Source organism: Bombina bombina, chromosome 7 (assembly GCF_027579735.1).
Source record: "Bombina bombina isolate aBomBom1 chromosome 7, aBomBom1.pri, whole genome shotgun sequence".
NCBI lineage: Eukaryota > Metazoa > Chordata > Amphibia > Anura > Bombinatoridae > Bombina > Bombina bombina.
Genome location: NC_069505.1, coordinates 50,582,758 through 50,602,876, shown reverse-complemented (window position 1 = coordinate 50,602,876; position 20,119 = coordinate 50,582,758). Strand labels below are relative to the sequence as shown.

Sequence of the window (20,119 nt, the reverse complement as noted above, 5' to 3'; positions counted from 1 at the left end):
CTGCCCTCACAATATGTGGATCGTGGGACATGTCACATCACAGACCTCTTGATTAAATGCTATTTTACTGGCACCTACTTTAGATGCTATGCTAATTTTACGGTTTCAATGTTCTTTGTTCAATTGACACAGGTTATTGCCTATATAGACAATGAGAGTTATTTTTTTTTTATATAAAGTATGTATTTCAGTGCATCTCTCTCAGTTCTAAGCTGCAAGTGTTTGTAATACTCTCTTAAAAATCTAGATGTTGTTTTCTGCCAGACACTACTGTGCTTGTGTTAACATATTGGTAACCTTAAGATCTCAACACCAACAAATCCTTGCTCACATATGTTTACTGATCTGTACTCATAAGCTTCATATAGTCTAGTCACACATCCCATGAGATAAATAGAATTTTTACATAGTGATATCTACACTACACTCCCATGTTTGCATAGGTAAGGCTGGACTATCGCCCCCATATATATTTCCCAGTTTTGTCTTTCATGCATTAGTCATGCCTCCGGAGCTTTGGAGTTGCTTTTAGTCAGGACACACTACTGCCAGCGGCCGGGGCAGTGGGTGCCCATTTTTTACCAGTGTATGGCTCTATGGAAGAATTTTAGATCTATCTCTACACTGCTATGCAAATTACCCTCTATAAGCAGTTTTTTTTATTATTATTTGCATGTTAAAGTTTCATGGTGGTGTATGGTCTTCCCGACGGCGCTAACTTACAAGACCTAAGCTCCTATAACGATAGGGTCTCTAGATACCCAAGAGGAAATTAAAAGGAATAGTTTAGTGTTAGGAGCGCCTATTAAAAGGCTAAGTCTAATGGGGGTTTAAACGAAAATTCGTCGTTTAGTATACCAGCACAAGGAGCCCAAGTAAGTAAAATTTAAAAGTTTAATATAGCTTTAAAATTAACAAATTTATTAAGGCAATAGCTTGGTATCTATAATTGCGAACAGATTATAAAAGCATAAAAGTATATGGATCCATATTACTTCATAAATAGACAATAATTAAAAACATTCCAATGGTGAACTGTTTATATGATAAAAACAGTTTATAACAATCTATGATAAAATTGGTTTGGGTGAAATCAAAAAGATGAAAAAATAATACAATAAATACAATAAAATAAAATACAGAAATGATGCAATAAAATTCAGAAAATGGTGTACAAAAAGCAGCAAATAGGGATAGGTCGTGTGACCTAGGATAAAAACATATATGTGAAAAGTGTCTTCCTGATATAATTTGAGAAAAAATGTGTTGATCCTTTGAAAAAAATGAAATGGTGTTTTAAACCTGATGAAATTGTGAAGAAAATTTTGTGAATCCCCTCGTGAAAAAATCAAAAAGTGTCCAAAATTAAGTCAATAATTATATCAAAAAAGGCAAAAAAGGCAAAAAAGTCAATTACAATAAATCGAAAATCCAAAATAAGATGTCAAATTGAAAATTAAATCCAAAAGAATTTAAGTGATAATGTGATGTCCAATAAAAGTCAAAAAAAGGTAAAAAAATGCCACCTGTGTTTATGAATCAAACCGTGAATAGCTGAAAGAATAGAAATCCAACTGACCAATTTCTTGAAAATATTTGGATATAAAAAACCATGGATATAAAAAATGATGAATATAAAAACTGATTATAAAAAAATGTAAGACGATCCAATCCCTGTGGAAAAAGAAAAATGCAACATAGAGCAGTATCGTTTAAAATACGTTTACACAAGTAGAAATAAAACTCACCATATATGTCAACGCGTTTCGGCCCACCAATAGGGCCTTTATCAAGACTATTGGTGGGCCGAAACGCGTTGACATATATGGTGAGTTTTATTTCTACTTGTGTAAACGTATTTTAAACGATACTGCTCTATGTTGCATTTTTCTTTTTCCACAGGGATTGGATCGTCTTACATTTTTTTATAATCATTTTTTATATTCATCATTTTTTATATCCATGGTTTTTTATATCCAAATATTTTCAAGAAATTGGTCAGTTGGATTTCTATTCTTTCAGCTATTCACGGTTTGATTCATAAACACAGGTGGCATTTTTTTACCTTTTTTTGACTTTTATTGGACATCACATTATCACTTAAATTCTTTTGGATTTAATTTTCAATTTGACATCTTATTTTGGATTTTCGATTTATTGTAATTGACTTTTTTGACTTTTTTGCCTTTTTTGATATAATTATTGACTTAATTTTGGACACTTTTTGATTTTTTCACGAGGGGATTCACAAAATTTTCTTCACAATTTCATCAGGTTTAAAACACCATTTCATTTTTTTCAAAGGATCAACACATTTTTTCTCAAATTATATCAGGAAGACACTTTTCACATATATGTTTTTATCCTAGGTCACACGACCTATCCCTATTTGCTGCTTTTTGTACACAATTTTCTGAATTTTATTGCATCATTTCTGTATTTTATTTATTGTATTTATTGTATTATTTTTTCATCTTTTTGATTTCACCCAAACCAATTTTATCATAGATTGTTATAAACTGTTTTTATCATATAAACAGTTCACCATTGGAATGTTTTTAATTATTGTCTATTTATGAAGTAATATGGATCCATATACTTTTATGCTTTTATAATCTGTTCGCAATTATAGATACCAAGCTATTGCCTTAATAAATTTGTTAATTTTAAAGCTATATTAAACTTTTAAATTTTACTTACTTGGGCTCCTTGTGCTGGTATACTAAACGACGAATTTTCGCTTAAACCCCCATTAGACTTAGCCTTTTAATAGGCGCTCCTAACACTAAACTATTCATGTTAAAGTTTCAGACATGTTGCCAAGACTATATGTTTAACTGTTATGTGATCACAGCAAATGCATATGATTTCTACAATTACCCATTCCACGCTTGACAAGCTGACATCTACTAAGTTCCCCTATCCATATAACCAAACATGGTTTGTCCCATCAAGTTCTGGCTATATCCTTCTGCTATAAGTAGTCTCCCCTACCTTATTTTAGTACATACACTTGTATTTCAGTCCACCCTAGCCCATATTTAATGTCTACATGTCCTATTTTATGCCGGGTTATATCTCTATTACTATTTGTTTTCACCAAATATCTTACTAACGTGAAGTTTATTTTATCATACCTACCATATTTAAATGCCCCCCCCCCAACCCCTCATATAATGTGCCTTCTAGTCTAGGAGGACTAAATGAGCGGTTTATCTCGCAAATACCGCAACCCTAACTACCATTCTTCTAATAGTAATTCTTACATTTCATCATATCGCTGACCCTATTTTCATCCATCTGACCTAGCATTAACAGTCAGCATCACTTATTCCTTCCCTAGTTTAGTAAGACTGTTTATTATATTCCCTCTAAACATAATTAAAATGTATTGGGGTCCATGAGTGGCTCATTTCAGCATGAGAGGGACTTATATCAACTAAAAAGAGGCTTCAGTTTTGCTTGTTCATTACTATGATTACAGCTATATTCATTGTATTACAGGAAAACAGGCAATTGTATTATTACACATAATGTTCATGTACTTTGTTTCGCTGTTTATGTAACCTGTATATCTAATCTCTGTACTATATACTGACCTCAATAAAAAATTATTAAAAAAAAAAATTAATGATAGAAGCAGTGAAATATGGGGGTGTCATCTCATTTTGTGTATAATATCTGTTTAACAATACTAGTAGAGAGGGCACAATTTGATCTTTAAGGGTTTTATATAATTTGGCGGGCAACTGATCTGGTTCTGGGGCGTTGTTTACTTTCAGTGTGTCAATAGCCTTGATCATTTCTTCCATTGTTATTGGGGCATTAACCTCTGCCAGTTTTTCAGCGTCTACCTTTGGGACTTTTATACCTTATCAGAATTCTCTGATATCTCTCCCTTTGAGTACATTTTTTTTAAATATCTGTAAAATATATCCTTTATATCCCTATTATTTGTATATCTTGTAGATTTATTTCTGACAGCTGCTGTTTGATTTGTACTCTTCCTCGTGGAGAGTAAGAGGGATAGCAACCTTAGGGTCCTCCCGTTAAAGTTCAAATATGCTGCTGTTTTTTTAATATCTTTTTGGAGTAATTTCTTATTTATAAATAAATCTCTATCTGATTTAGCCTCTTGATATTTATCCCATGTTTTTCCCCCTGGATTTTCTACATATCTCCTATAGCTATTTCTTAGAGTATTAGATAACTGTTGTTCCCTATTTCTAGAGATCATTTTCCATTTCACTAACCATGCTTTTATTTCCCCTCTCAAAAAGGCCTTAGCTGATTCCCAAAAGATTTCCTGTTTGTTAATATATGATTTATTAAATACCAAAAACTCTGCCCAATTTCCCCTTAACCAGTGCTCACACTGATATGTTTGACTGTTATGAAGTAAGTATCTTGGGGAAAAAAAGTTGTTACTCCCGGACTGATCCTGTGTATTATAGTATATTTGTAACAATATACTGGCATGATCTGATAAGTATACCTGTATATAATTTATTCCTGTGATCAGGTCTAAATTCATTAACTTCTCACTAATTAAGATGAAATCTATCCGCTAAAACTGGGCTCGAAAAGTAGTTGGAAAGTGACCCGAGAACCGATTGTGATTGGCAAGTTTTTGGCTCTATAGTGTAAATAGAGCATTTTTACAAGTGTCCGAAAAACCATTAGCAAGTGCAAGAATCAGCCATAATTGCGCTATTGTGATTGCGACAAATCAAAAAGTAGTATTTTTAGGCTGAAAAACATCTGAAAACGAGGCTCCCCATAGATTGGGATTGAGGTCATAGTTCAGATTAAATAATTTCTCCAAGTCGTTGATATTCAATTACTGGACTGCACCACTGAGACCCAACACATATGGTGAGTCAGTGGCGATTGGCAAATGTATGTAGCCACCAATCAGAATCTAGCTTCCAGCAGTGCACTGCTGCTCCAGAGCCTACCTAGGTATGCTTTTCAACAAAGGATACCAAGGGAACAAAGCAAAGAATGGAAGTACATTGAAAATTTTTTTTACAAAACATATAAGCAGCAGGGCTCGTCCAGTACCCAGAAGCACCCAGAAGTTCTATTAGACACAGGCTGGATATTTTACAGCAAACCAGCTGGCTGTAATCCGGTATACACTGGATCACAGGAACAAGTCCATTGACCCCTCAATTCCTTATGGTAGCTCTAGCTCACATGCAATTAAGGTCTGTGGTGATTAAAAACAAAAATCATTTATTAAAATGACATAATTTCTAAAAACCATGACCCCTATACAATGAGCAATAAAAATGAATGATTCTTTGCAACGCGTTTCTCTGCACTAACGCCATTTCATCAAATGCCTGATGAAATGGCGTTAGCGCTGAGAAATGTGTTGCCTGTGTCTAATAGAACATCTGGGTGCTCTTTGTAGATGTAAGTACCCTGTGTACCGGACGAGCCCTTTTTTGTTTGCTGATTTTACTGATACACGCATGCTGCACATTTTCTTTTGCTTATATGTTTCGTAGAAATCCCACTTTGCCAGTGAGAGAAGAAAGTGCAGCCTGTACAAGATGGAAGTATTGTGATAACAACCTTTGATGTAACACGATTGCTGAGCACCCTCCTATTTGGACTATCTTGTAACTATCACATACTGGGGGGGACCTAATAGGAATTTTTTATACTCCTTGTCATTGGACTTGACACCTATTTTATTATTTTTATGTGCGCCCCCTAATGTTAGTGTAAGTGCACACTCACACTACTTGTTGTTGAAAAATATTTTTAAGATTGCTTGGTCTATCTGAATTATGAAAGTTTTATGATGACTTTCATATCTCTTTAATTTAAATAGGAATACCTTGTAATACCCTTATTAACATAAGTAGCCCAGTTGTTATGTTGTTCATGGCATAAACATATATATATATATATATATATATATATTTAGATAGATAGATAGATAGATAGATAGATGACATATGATAGACAGACAGATAGATAGATAGATAGATAGATAGATAGATGATAGTAAGATGATATATGATAGATATATAGACAGATAATTTATATATATATATATATATATATATATATATATATATATATATATATATCATGGTGAGTAGTAACCTGCTAGTGTAGTTGTACTCAGCTGTTGAATGTCCCTTTAAGGTGTTAGTTTGGTCACTTTCACAAATCCTATAATAACAGAGCCTACGCTAATATGAAAGTCAAGGATACAGTACAGGACAGATCTAATCTTATTCAATCAGCAGAGATCTCTGATGTAATTAAATGAATTTAGAGTTTTACCTGTGATAACATCTAGGTTTAAACCTAAGACCCCTCTGATCCTCCCATAGTAAGGTGAGGATAGCTTCCCTATAAATATCCAGCTCGGCCACAGAGATCTATCTCACTTGTTAAGTTTGCTGTGTCCCCTTACACAATATACAACATGGGGACTTTGGGTCCAGTTATCTGGATCCTGCCTGCAATCCTTATTCATTGTTCTGCTACAGTTCTACAAAGAGGTGAGTGATTTATCTCTGGGTTTAAGTTCTTTGCTCCATATACAAGGTTCCATCATGGGTCCTTGCATAGAATAGCCGTTCCCTTATGTAACATGTTCAGTGAGGTCTGTCTGCCAAGTATGTGGGTTGTATTATATACAAATAGCTGTTATTATGTGTTTTCTGTTTCATCGCCCCTTATTTATTATATATATATGATAGACAGACAGACTTATCGATAGACAAACAGATATATGATAGACAGACAGACTTATCGATAGACAAACAGATATATGATAGACAGACAGACTTATCGATAGACAAACAGATATATGATAGACAGACAGACTTATCGATAGACAAACAGATATATGATAGACAGACAGACTTATCGATAGACAAACAGATATATGATAGACAGACTTATCGATAGACAGACAGATATATGATAGACAGACAGACTTATCGATAGACAGACAGATATATTATAGACAGACAGACAGGTAGACAGACTTATCGATAGACAAACAGATATATTATAGACACTCAGACAGACAGGTAGATAGATAATTGAACAGTATGGAAACATGTACTTTAAATCTTACCCTAGGTCACAGTTCCATAACTTTATTAAGCCTGTCATAATATCTATATTCTTTTTCTCTCTGAAACAAAACAATATATATTTTAACTTCTTGCTTATAGTTAACACATTTTTATTTTAAATAATCTTTAGTGAAAGGATTAATATCCATATATACTTAAAATACGTTTCCTATCTTACTTGTATGACAGCAGAAATAGATATATTGGTTTTGGACATTTGTTTCTTTAAAATACACGTTAAATGGTTTCGAAAAATGGCAAAAGGTCAGGTAGATATTACTGAGCCCCCTTATTCCCCTCCCCCTGTATGCACTGTTCCCCGGATGGCCCACGCCTTTCCAACATTCAGTGTTACCTTTATAAAGAATAGAACTATAAATTACACTTCCTGATATCATAAACAATTCTCATAAATTAAATACAGGATGTGCATTGCACCTTCTCCTACCTCCACTCCTGAAATTGTGGGGCCCCCTAATTGTGGGGTCCTGGGCAGGTGCCTCTCTCACTCAGCCCTAAGAGGAGGCCTGTAGATATTACTGATAGAGATATTCAAGAATGGTTTTGTCAACTACAGACAATGTCAACTGTAGCATTTATCAACGTTCTTGTGCGTAATAAGGGCCTCACTTTCTAAATAAGTGTTTATCAGTCGTTCACAATAGAAAGGATCCTTGCAAGTACAAATACCCCATAAATGGACTGCAAACAAGAATAACAAATCAGCCAAGTCTTAACATTTTTAAAGTGAGTTAATGGGCTGTTATAGGGATGTTATATACACCAATGTTCATATAACTGCATGTAATGGACACTACTATAAAGAATATGCACAGATGATGATCTAAGCATCCATTATAAACCTTTAAAAACTTACTTAGAAGCTCCCAGTTTAGCTCTGTTGATGAGGTTAGGCTGGGAAACCCAGTGAAAGGGGCTTGGAAAAGACCCCCCTCCCCCCGCCTGCATATGAAAAGACAGATTACACAAACAGGAGCAGCAGGAATCTGTAGACATCAGTATACATCTAAAATTTTGGGGCTTGGTTAGGAGTTTGAAAATCAGCACAATGTTATTAAAAAATAAGCAAAACTAAACATTGTTACAAAAACGCTCCCAGATGGGCTATATAAATGCATCATCTACAAAACATTTATGCAAAGATAAATGTTGGGTATAATGTCCCTCTAAACCTTAAATACATGTTAGACACAATGATGTATTCATACCAAAGATTAGCCTTAGAATAATATGTAGATATATCTTTTAACAACTACATTAGAGTAAAACATAAGTGTAAGTGATGTTCCCTTTTATATTTACAAAACACTAAAAAATAAATATCTCTTTTCAGTATTGAATGCCCCGCACAACGGTCGCGTCTGCAGTACATGGGGACAATCTCACTATAAGACTTTTGACGGAGAGATCTTCCAGTTCCCAGGAACCTGCAACTACGTTTTCTCCTCCCACTGCCAGAACACCTATGACTTTGACATCCAAATCCGACGCTCCCCTGGTCAGGGAGATACATCCTTGTCTAAGATTGTGATGAAGTTGGAGGGTTCAGTTATTGAGATGAAGAGAGCAGAAGTCTTAGTTTCAGGCAAAAGGTGAGTGACTTAAAGGGACACTGAACCCAATTTTTGTCTTTCATGTTTCAAATAGAGCATGACATTTTAAGCAACTTTCTAATTTACTCCTTTTACTAATTTTTCTTTGTTCTCTAGCTATCTTTATTTTAAAAGCAGGAATGTAAATCTTAGCAGCCAGCCCATTTTAGGTTCAGCACCATGGATAGTGCTTACTTATTGGAGGCTTACATTTACCCACCAATAAGCAAGCATAACCCAGGTTCTCAATCAAATAAAGATAGCAAAAGAACGAAGAAAATTTGATAATAGGAGTAAATTAGAAAGTTGCTTAAAATTGCTGCTCTATTTGAATCATGAAATAAAAAAATTGGGTTTAGTGTCCCTTAGCAGACAAGGGAGAACAATGATAAAGAACACTATACTTGGGGTAGATAGTGGTTAAAAGGATATGAAACCCAAAACTTTTCTTTTGTGATTCAGACAGAGCAAACAATTTTTTAAAAATGTCCAATTTACTTCTATTATCAAATTTGCTTCATTCTCGTGTTATTCCTTGTTGAGGAGATACCTACGTAGATGTCTGGTGCACTACATCAAAGGAAACAGTGCTGCCATCTAGTGGATCACATTGTTGCAAAACTGCTGCCATATAGTGATCCAGAAATGGGGCAGCTCATAAACATACGTCCCTGCTTTTCAAAAAAAGATACCAAGAAAATGAAGAAAAAATGATAATAGAAGTAAATTAGAAAATTGTTTAAAATTGCTGCTCTATGTGAATCACGAAAGAAAGTTTGGGGGTTTCATGTCCCTCTAAAATGCCATACAGATGCCCCTCTGAATCTTTGACTTAGATCTCCATTAAAGGGACAGTAAAATCAGTATTAAATTGTCATGATTCAGACAGAGAATGTTATTAAAAAAAAATTCCAATGTACTTCTATTATCAAATTCACTTTGATCCCATAGTATCCTTTATAATAAGCATATCTAGGTATGCTCATGGAACTTGCGTATTGTTGCACACATAAAGTTCTCTAGAAACATGCATGCAAGAGAGCATATTTAGATTTTCATTTCAACTAAGGATACATAGAGCTGAATGTAAATTTGATATTTTTTGCTGCAGTTGTTTTTCAATGACCAAACCCCAATCAGCATTTGCCTTATATGGAGCAGCATATACAAGCTTAACCAACATATTTTTTTCTGTTTGCTGTTCCATCATCTATGCTGAAGCCAGTTAGGTACTGATATGTAGCAGAGTTAGGCTTGTGAATTCTGTAGTGTGTACTTCAACATTTTTAGAACTGGAAAATCCACAATGTTCAAACTTAAACTTTCATGAAAAGAGGGTAAAAAAATGAATAAAAGTTTATTTCAAAGGATGTTTTTATTAGTAACTTAAAGGGACACTGAACCCAATTTTTTTATTTCTTGATTCAGATAGAGCATGCAATTTTAAGCAACTTTCTCATTTCCTCCTATTATCAATTTGTCTTCGTTCTCTTGCTATCTTTATTTGAAAAAGAAGGGATCTAAGCTTTTATTTGGTTTAGGCCTCTTTTTTATTGGTGGATGAATTTATCCACCAATCAGCAAGGACAACCCAGGTTGTTCACCAAAAATGGGCCGGCATCTAAGCTTACATTCTTGCATTTCAAATAAAGATACCAAGAGAATAAAGAAAATCTGATAATAGGAGTAAATTAGAAAGTTGTTTAAAATTGCATGCTCTATCTGAATCACAAAAGAAAAAATTGGGTTCAGTGTCCCTTTAATGAAATCATTTAGCACGTTCTATTACAATCACAAAGTGTGTGTTCCTTGTCTTGTTTGCAGGGTGTCTCTGCCATACAGCCAGCAGGGAGTGCAAATACAGAGGAGCAGCCTGTATATAACAGTGTTATCCAAAACTGGTCTTGTCTTTATGTGGAACGAGGACGATGCTATCATGGTAAGAGAGAAACTGATCTCTAAATTCACCCACAATTACTTTTGTATTTCAGACAGAGCATGCTTACTTCTGTTATTCCATTTTCTTAATTCTCTTGGTATCTTTTGTTAAAATGCATACCTAGGTAGGCTCAGAAGCCACAATCATTGCTGCTCTTTCAACAAAGGATATCAGGAGAATGAAACACATTTGATAATATAAGTAACTTGTCATTTAAATTTGTATTCTCTATCTGATTCAGGATATATTTTGGGTTTCATATCCCTTTAATGTCTCTCATTTATTACTAGTTTTACTTAAAGGGACAGTCTAGCCAAAATTAAACTTTCATGATTCAGATAGAGCAGCACTTTTAACCAACTTTCTAATTTACTCCTATTAGCATTTTTTCTTTATTCTCTTGCTATCTTTATTTCAATGTATACTTAGAAGCCGGCCCATTTTAGGTTTAGCACCTGGGTAGTGCTTGCTGATTGGTGGCTACATTTAGACACCAATCAGAAAGTGCTAAAATAGAGCTGAAACTACAAGGGGCCGACTCATAAGCTTACACTCCAGCTTTTTCAAATAAAGATAGCAAGGGAATGAATAAAAATTGATAATATGAGTAAATTAGAAAGTTGCTTAAAGGGACATTAAACACTTTGAGATGGTAATATAAAATGATAAATTGTATATAATAAAACAACTCTGCAATATACTTTCATTATTTATTTTGTCCTCTTTGTCTGTAATTTCATTCTGAAATTGTGAGCTTTTCAGTTCCTGTTAGAAATGGAAGTGCAGATCACTGTTAAATCCAGCACAACCATTGGCTGCACACTCTAGTGACCTATTTATAACTGTCTCTAATTGGCCACAGCAGAGAAGGTAACACAAGTTACAACATGGTAGCTCCCAGTGTTTTATAGACACTAAAACTTTACACTTATTTTGTCACTTTTTAAACAACTAATGAAACTTTAAAAAATACATCTACATGTTAGTCATGGACTAATCTTTTCTTTGAATGCATCATTCTATCTAGCATGTATTTAGTGTTTAATGTCCCTTTAACATTGCTGCTCTATCTGAATCATGAAAAGTGTAATTTTGACTAGACTGTCCCTTTAGTACATGACAACCTAAACTGTATTTGGTGCTATGATGCCGGTAAATGATTACAGTGACAAATAAAACCAACATTGCCGGTTTTGTGGAGTTACTATTAAAATCTAGTGAAAATTAAACTTTCATGATTCAGATAGGGCATGTAATTTAAAACAACTTTCCAATTTACTTTTATCATAAAATGTGCCTTGTTCTCTTTATATTCTTTGTTGAAAGCTAAACTGAGGTAGGCTCATATGCTAATTTCTCATTTTGGGTCTGTTCTTAATTAAAGGGGCATTATACTGTAAGCTATTCTCCCAGTGAGACATTTTACCTGCTGGAGTATTTTTAATTGTTTTAAACCCTTTGCTTTACCTTTATTTTGTCATTTTAAATAGCTGATTTTGCATGTTGTAACTGCCACCCAAACTGAAAATATGAATGTTTGTATGCTCTGGAGAAAAGCTAAGTAAACAGGAAATCTCCCAGTAGTGGAATGGTAAAGAAATAGATATTTTTGCCTCTGAAATAGCTGATTTTGGTTGTTGATTTCCCCCAGCCTTATTCCCTTAAAGGGATAGTATACTCCAAAATTGTTATTGCTAAAAGATAGATAATCCCTTTTTTTACCCATTACCAGTTTTGCACATAAACCACGGTTATATTAATACACTTTTTACCTCTGTGATTACCTTGTATCTAAGCCTCTTCTGACAGCCCCCTGATCACATGACTTTTTATTTATTATCTATTGACATTAGCCAATTAGTGCTGTGTCGTGCACAACTCCACGGGGGAAAGCACAATGTTATCTATATGGCACACATGGATTAGCAGTGTCCTGTTGTGAAAAAGCATGTGATAAGAGGCAGCCTGCAGAGGCTTAGAAACAGACAGAAATGTAGAGGTTTAAAGGTTATAAAATATTAATATAACAATGTTGGTTGTGCAAAGCTGGGGAATGGGTAGTAAAGGCGTTATCTAACAAATTTGGTGTATACTGTCCCTTTAAGGATACAGCTTCAGTTTGCTCAATGGTTCAATGAGTGTCATAAAGGAATTAATTAGAATTTCAATACCTAACTATTAGACTCTATATACAAAAAGAGATAGCATGACCATATCTGCTCTTTCTGCAAGCCCAAGCAATTTAAATAGTCATATCCTTGAGAACAATATGAAATGGTTTTAATGAGCAAAAACAGCTACTTCAAATGCAAAAATAAACATGAAGGCCAGTTTCCCCATACATTTTATTATCTGCATTACGTTGAACAAGTAAATTGGAACACATTAAGGGGAACCAAATTGTACAGTACTATGCCCCTTTAATAGCTGCGGCCAATCCTATTTCATATATTTTTACTACCTTTTAATATAAATCTGATACATTTCTGCCTCTCTGTCATTTCACACACGTGTATATTTTTATCTCCAGCTGGACCTGCCAACCAAATATATCAACAGCACGTGCGGGTTGTGCGGTAATTACAACAGTAAAGCACAGGACGAATTTCATATGAATGGTACGTCTTTTTATTTAACACGTGTTCTGCTGAATGTTTAAAAATGTCATTTCTTTGTCATTGCTGTATTCATTGTTAATGGAACATTAAAGCCATTTTAGAGTCATAGTAAATATCATTCATTAAGAAATGCGCTAGGGACGTTTGTAGCCCCGTACAAATATATATTTCTGAAAATTGGTCTTCTATACAAAATGCTATTCTGATTACGATACAGTTTTGAGACAGAAAAAACCCCATTAATTTTAAACCATTTAAATGAACCATAATATCAAAGGTAGTTCCAGACAATACAATTTGGGGGTGAAATAGTTCATTAAACTTTCGTGACTCAGATAGAGAATGCAATTTTAAACAACTTTCCAATTTACTTTTATCATCACCTTTGCTTTGTTCTCTTGGTATTCTTAGTTGAAAGCTAAACATAGGTAGGCTCATATGCTATTTTTTTGGCCCTTGAAGGCCACCTCTTATCTGAATGCATTTGACAGTTTTTCACAGCAACAGGGAGTTAAAAAATGTGTGACATATAGATAACATTGTGCTCACGCCCATGGAGTTACCTAGGAGTCAGCACTGATTGGCTAAAATGCAAGTCTGTCAAAAAAAAACTAAAACAAGGGGGCAGTTGGCGGAGGCTTAGATACAAGGTAATCACTGAGGTAAAAAGTGTATTAATATAACTGTGCTGGCTGTGCAAAACTGGGGAATGGGTAATAAAGGGATTATCTATCTTTTTAAACACTAACAATTCTGGAGTAGACTGTCCCTTTAAGACACCGTCACTTCAACTTCTAAGCCATGCAATCTGTTTAGAAGTTGTTTGTACAATTTTTAAAATTCATATACACACTAATAAAAAAAATCTTCATTTTACAGGAATGCAACTGACCCCTCTGCAGTTTGGAAACTTGCAAAAGTGGAACGGACCCACAGAACGGTGTGAAGATCTTTTACCATCTGCCCCCAAAAACTGCAGCGACTGTGTAAGCTAAACCTAAAAAATAGGCACAAGTGATTCCTAATTACAAAATAAATGGGAAATCATTTATATTATTAGTTTCCAAGAAATAGCTGTTCTTAATTAAAATTTCCATCATCAATAAATAGAAATGTAACGTTTTGTAGTTTATAAGTTTATCTGCCATCTCCGGTGTATGTTTTTAGAAAAACCTGTTTCTGTACCAAATCGCATATAATAAATTATGTAGTGTTGTCGCCTTTTCTGGAAAAACAAATAATGGTCATGTTCATTTGCATACATTTGCATAAATAATTACACAGCATAAAGCAAGAACTAAAGATAGTAGGACCAGGGCCAGATTGGCCTACCGAGAATCCGGGATTTTTCCCAGTTGACCACCCAGATGGTGTCTCTTGGGGACACAATAGTAGCTGTAAGGGTGGCACAGCGCTCGCATGTCACAAGGGAGGACTGGATGCACTGCTAAAATTAGCACCACGCCACAGGTAAAGGGGGGGATGACGTTGCGTGAGTGCTCTGACTGTGACACAACATGGAGGGAGGTGGGAGCAGGAGCCAAGATTCCTGGAGGCCCCAGCACAGTGCACAAGTCAAAGTAGACGCTGTGACCGTTGTGCTTGGGTTCCCCAACAAGTTACTGTGTACTATTACTCTACTGTTTTGTGTGTACCGCCGGTGGGGGAAGAAATCAGCCTGGGCTTCAAGCAATTATCGTTATTGCATTATATGGCTTATGGCTATAGCCATAGATATATACTATGCAATAACTCTGATTGGTGAGTGATAACCGAACAGTGATATGATTGAAACACACAACGGATGTAGCGTTTATCAGCTTGCTATATGGCTGAAGTTGTACTCTGTAAATTGAGTGGCAACAGCACTGACTTGTTTTTCTACTAGCCATAATCTTTATATGCTTTTGTTTTAAACTTGTATCATTCTCACACTGACTTGTTATGAATGAATTATATATTAGAGGCCAAACTTGATGGATATTTATTAGTACTAGTTCATCATAAATTAGTGATATACATAGTTTTATCAAGTGCAAGTAGCAACAACTTGAGAGGAGATTCCCCATTAAACTCATCCAAACCAGCATATATCTGATCCCCTTTAAAGCACAAACTATCAAGGATCCTAAATCCTGTTTATTCTGCTAAATCCTGGGTGAGATGAGCTGATAAACAAGGCTGGATTGGCTGACCACAAGACCAGGAGATTTCCCAGTGGGCTGCAGCAGCTGGGGCTGGAACGTTAAAATTAAAAGGGGTGATTAATGGATGCAATTGGATTACAGGGTGCCTATATAACAATAATATGGCACTTTTTAATACAAACTAATCTTATTTAATTCTGAAAACAACATTGGGGGAAGGAGACCTTTGAGAAAAAATGGGGGGGCTGCACATTCTACTGACTTGACGGGAAATAGGGCTGGTCTCCAAATTTTCCAAATTTATTCCCAGTCCAGCCCTGGGTAGGGCTGATTTTAAATTATCATTTGTTTCTAATTAGTTTCCAATTTATACATTTAGAAGAAGATGGACCATAAGAGCATCTTTATTTATATATTTAATCTTTATTTTCAACTTTAATGTGACCCTTTAAAATACTGTCTCTTTCGGTAAAATACTGGATGGGTCGGCAACCCTATAGTCAACAGATCAACACAAAAAAACATACAAGTGCTGTAGAACCATGCCTGGCTGAATCATCTGAAACATGACCAACATGTCAAAGGGACATAATACTCAAAAAAATGTATTCATGATTCAGATAGAGCATAATATTTTGAACAAATTTCCAACTTACTTCTATTATCATTTTTTCTTACTTTTCTTGTTATCCTATGTTGAAAAGCAGGATGGTATCCTTAGGAGTGTGCACGTGTCTGCAGCACTACTTCCTGTCATGTAGTGCCCCAGACATGTGCACGCTACCTATCTAGATATATCTTCAACAAAGAATAACATAAGAATGAAGCAAATTTGATATTAGAAGTAAATTGGAATTTTTTTTAAAATTGTATTCTCTATTTGAATGATGAAAGATCAATTTTGGAGTTTCATGTCCCTTTAAAGTTTACTTTGTTGTTTTTTGTGTGTATTGGGAGTGTAACCAATAGGTAATCTTCTTGCAGAAGGAGATATGTTCCCGCTTGCTGACCAGTTCAGCCTTTGCAGACTGTGAGCTGCGCGTTCCCGTGGGTGCCTACGTAGATTCCTGTGTGTTGGATCTGTGCAGCTGCAATTCTCCTACTGATGTATCCTGTCTCTGTGCCTCCCTGGCTGAGTACTCACGGCAATGCGCCCATGCTGGTGGGAAGCCTCAATCCTGGAGAAATCAGGATTTGTGCAGTAAGCATTTGTTTAACCATTTAAAGGCATGCGTAGCTTACAATGACTTTTCTCATTAAATTAGACCCATGCTATCCAAAACAGCTATTGTCTACTAAAAACCTGTGCATTAAGAAGTATGAAGGTTTTAGACAATTTAGACATGTATTTATGTCAATAATGGTAAGGAGCATGGCTTGTATATACATGAACAATTGATCCCTAATTAGTTAACACGGGAGTCACTGACATTCTTCTCAATAGAATGTCTATCCACCTAAGGAAACTGTGACTCACTAAACTCTCCTTAGTAGATTTTCCCCCAACAAACTCAGAATCGAACCAATGTAGGAAGCCATTTTGTACATGAGACAGTGCCCAATTTAGAAACCTACATGGTGGTATTGCATTTATCTAATGTCTCCTTTCATCCCATAATCATTTGATGGATGTAAATAATGATATTGCAGTTTCTAAATATTAATTTCTATTAAATACCACTTAACAGAACATGGTGTATTAACAAATGCAATAGTGTTTAATTAGTGATTGGAATGGGTTTGTATTTATGGTAACTCCCCTTACTATATGCATATGTATATAAATTAAGGGATACAGTTGTTAAAAGCTGTTGCAACTATAACAAGTTATGTGTGTTTGTCTAAAAATATCATTAGTAATCATTTATAAATGGATAATAAAGGGATTATCTATCTTTTTAAACAATAACAATTCTAGAGTAGACTATCCCTTTAATATTTTCCATAGTCCTCCTAAATATGAATTTGTTGCCTCACACTAACCAGAAGGATTTTGTTTGGTAGAGAGAAGTTGTCCTATGAACATGACCTACATGGAATGTGGCACCCCATGTATGGATACCTGCTCAAACCAACAGAGGGCGCTAATGTGTGAAGAACATTGTGTAGACGGCTGCTTCTGCCCCCCTGGTAAGTTTCTCCTTAAAAATGTTTTGTACACAAAGACTATATTATCCCAAGGAGGCTATCTAAATTGGACCCTAGAGTGGTAAACAAATGTAGTAAATGTAGACTTGGCGACCCGAATCTTATTCATTACTTTCTCGCTTGCCCACGAGTTAGACAGTTCTGGGGTAAGATTTCCTTCTGGATCACCAATGCCATTAAGCTTAGAGTTCAGATTGATATAGATTGATATATCAGATTGATATAGAACAAATTTTCTTCCTGGAATGGAGAGAACAGAGGCCTAGTTCTCCCTTTGCTCACCACCATCATTTTGATAGCTAGGAAGGTTATCTTGAGGGTATGGACTGAAAGTGCTGCCCCTGCTTTTAACACATTTAAACACACCCTGCATAAACAGTTGCTCATTGAGCAAATAGATACTAAGATGGACACTAATAAGAGACTCAAACACTTCATAAATAAATGGCGGGAATACATTGTGACATTGAGCTTGGACTCCCAGAGACAAATACTGACTCCTTTCGCACACACTGAATATATGCTTTCAGCCTCTTTGTGGGGTGAGTGGGGGTTCCTATACCAGACGCGGGATGGTGGGGGTGGAGAGAGGGATAGAATTGCTATCTAGTCTATGTAATGGACGGATCCTACTTACCCCCCCCTTTTTTTTTTTTCTTCTTCCCACAAGGAGTGTACCTAAGATCTATGCATTCTGCCTGGATGGATTAATCAATGTTTAGTTGAATAGGTCAATGTTACTGGTTGAGTTTTGTTTAGGTAACATATGTTTGTATTATTTGCTAGATTATAGAAAGAGAAAGGAAGTTAAAGATAGAGGAAAAGGGGACTGAGAAAGTGGATTCAGAACTTTACTACTATATGCACTGTGATGTACAACTGCCGATCTTTATGTTATTATATTCCCTTGGATACATTACTCCAACTTGTACTTGATAACCTTCTCTATTTCCCAATAAAAACAGTATTTAAAAAAAAAAATGTTTTGTAATTTCTTAGGTGTGGATTTAGCTTGTTCATAACACAATAAATGGAATCTGTATTTTGGTGCTGATTATACACTAGACTAGCAGCTTCAAACACAAAAATCACAAGTAGTCTGTAAAGTCTGTGTAGAGTAGCATAGGGTGCAGAATATAATGACCTATATCAGTGGCTCCTATCTTGTGATTGGTTTATCAGGGTAAAATTATCTTATTGTGTTTTATATTAATACATTCCCTAAGCAAGGTCCATTAAGCAGTGGTCTAATGAAATCATCAAAGACAGGACAACCAACTCTTCAGCTCTGTATTTCCCAAAGCAACTTGAGAAGTTTTAGAAGAACCAGTTCTACGTATATTCAAATGCTCAAATAATGACCATATATGCTTTCTTCCAGGAACTGTATTTGATGACATTGACAACAGAGGCTGTGTGCCAGTGTCTGAGTGCTTCTGTACCTACAACAATAGAAAATACGCACCAGGAGAATCCTACGGCAGCAACTGCCGCACATGGTATGTAAAGAAATACTTTATTACATCTATGTCTGTCATCTCATTCTCATAATCAATGTACCACAATGTACCACAATGTAGTCGTCATCTCAGTAAAGGTCACAACCATGTTTCATTCTACACCTGTTGAGTTTGTGTTATGACCATTCCTTCTCCTATTAGCGCCTGTAAAGGAGGTCAATGGAGCTGCAAGACTCTGCCGTGTCCTGGACACTGTTCTCTTGAAGGGGGATCTCATGTTCACACCTATGATGGGGGTCACTACAACTTTCATGGAGACTGTAGTTACATCTTTACTAAGGTACTTTACTACACATGCACCGATATTAACCCCTTAACCCAATCCGACGTATATATACGTTGTGCGGTACTTTGGCTATCGTACCGCACCATGTATATATATATGTTGTCACTTCAGGATGCTCCAGCACTCTCGGCTGTTAAGTTACAGCCGAGATCTGGAGCTCCTGAAGCTTTAGACATCTGCCGCATATAGAGCCGGGGTGTGATCGGTGCTCTGCCTGATCATTACAGACAGTGACACTGTGTGTCTCACCGTCTATAACGATCTTCTGCTGGTGCCGGCCGGAGGTGTGGGCGGGAGGCAGGTGGCGGGTGGGCGGCCCAGCAGGGGAGGGAGTGGGAGGGCCCTACGCTACGGAAAAAATGTATTAATGTAACAGGGAGGGATGGGGCAGCTATGCTGCAGAAAAGGGGATCTGGGGGTGTGGGAACCCCCTAACTAAAGATCACAGGTGGGGGGGACACTATGCTAAAGAAATATGGTTAAAATAAAAAAATATATTTTTATAAATAATAGAGCAGTGTAAAGGAAATAGCAGACAGCTGCCAGTACCTAAGATGGTGCCTAAAAGATAGAGGGGGGAGGTTTAGGGAGCTGGTTGGGGGTAAGGGGGGATCCTACACTGCAGAAAATATAATAATCATTTCAAATAAATTATTTTTAAAAAGCCTTATATTTTCATACTGGCAGACTGTCTGCCAGAACCTAAGATGGGGGTTACCAGCGGGGGGTGGGGGAG

General features: G+C 35.8%; 1 protein-coding gene across 1 annotated transcript in view; it reads left to right on the top strand.

The window, feature by feature from the left end:
• Positions 1 to 6,451: 6,451 nt before the first annotated feature.
• LOC128636206 (mucin-2-like) overlaps positions 6,452 to 20,119 on the top strand; it is a 91,945-nt gene continuing 78,277 nt past the window's right edge. Inside the window, exons 1-9 of the mRNA XM_053689251.1 lie at positions 6,452 to 6,527; positions 8,467 to 8,725; positions 10,550 to 10,664; positions 13,195 to 13,282; positions 14,162 to 14,268; positions 16,414 to 16,630; positions 17,434 to 17,559; positions 18,959 to 19,076; positions 19,239 to 19,377. Of these exons, the coding sequence (XP_053545226.1) occupies positions 6,452 to 6,527; positions 8,467 to 8,725; positions 10,550 to 10,664; positions 13,195 to 13,282; positions 14,162 to 14,268; positions 16,414 to 16,630; positions 17,434 to 17,559; positions 18,959 to 19,076; positions 19,239 to 19,377 (1,245 nt within the window). The remainder of the gene's footprint in view (positions 6,528 to 8,466; positions 8,726 to 10,549; positions 10,665 to 13,194; positions 13,283 to 14,161; positions 14,269 to 16,413; positions 16,631 to 17,433; positions 17,560 to 18,958; positions 19,077 to 19,238; positions 19,378 to 20,119) is intronic.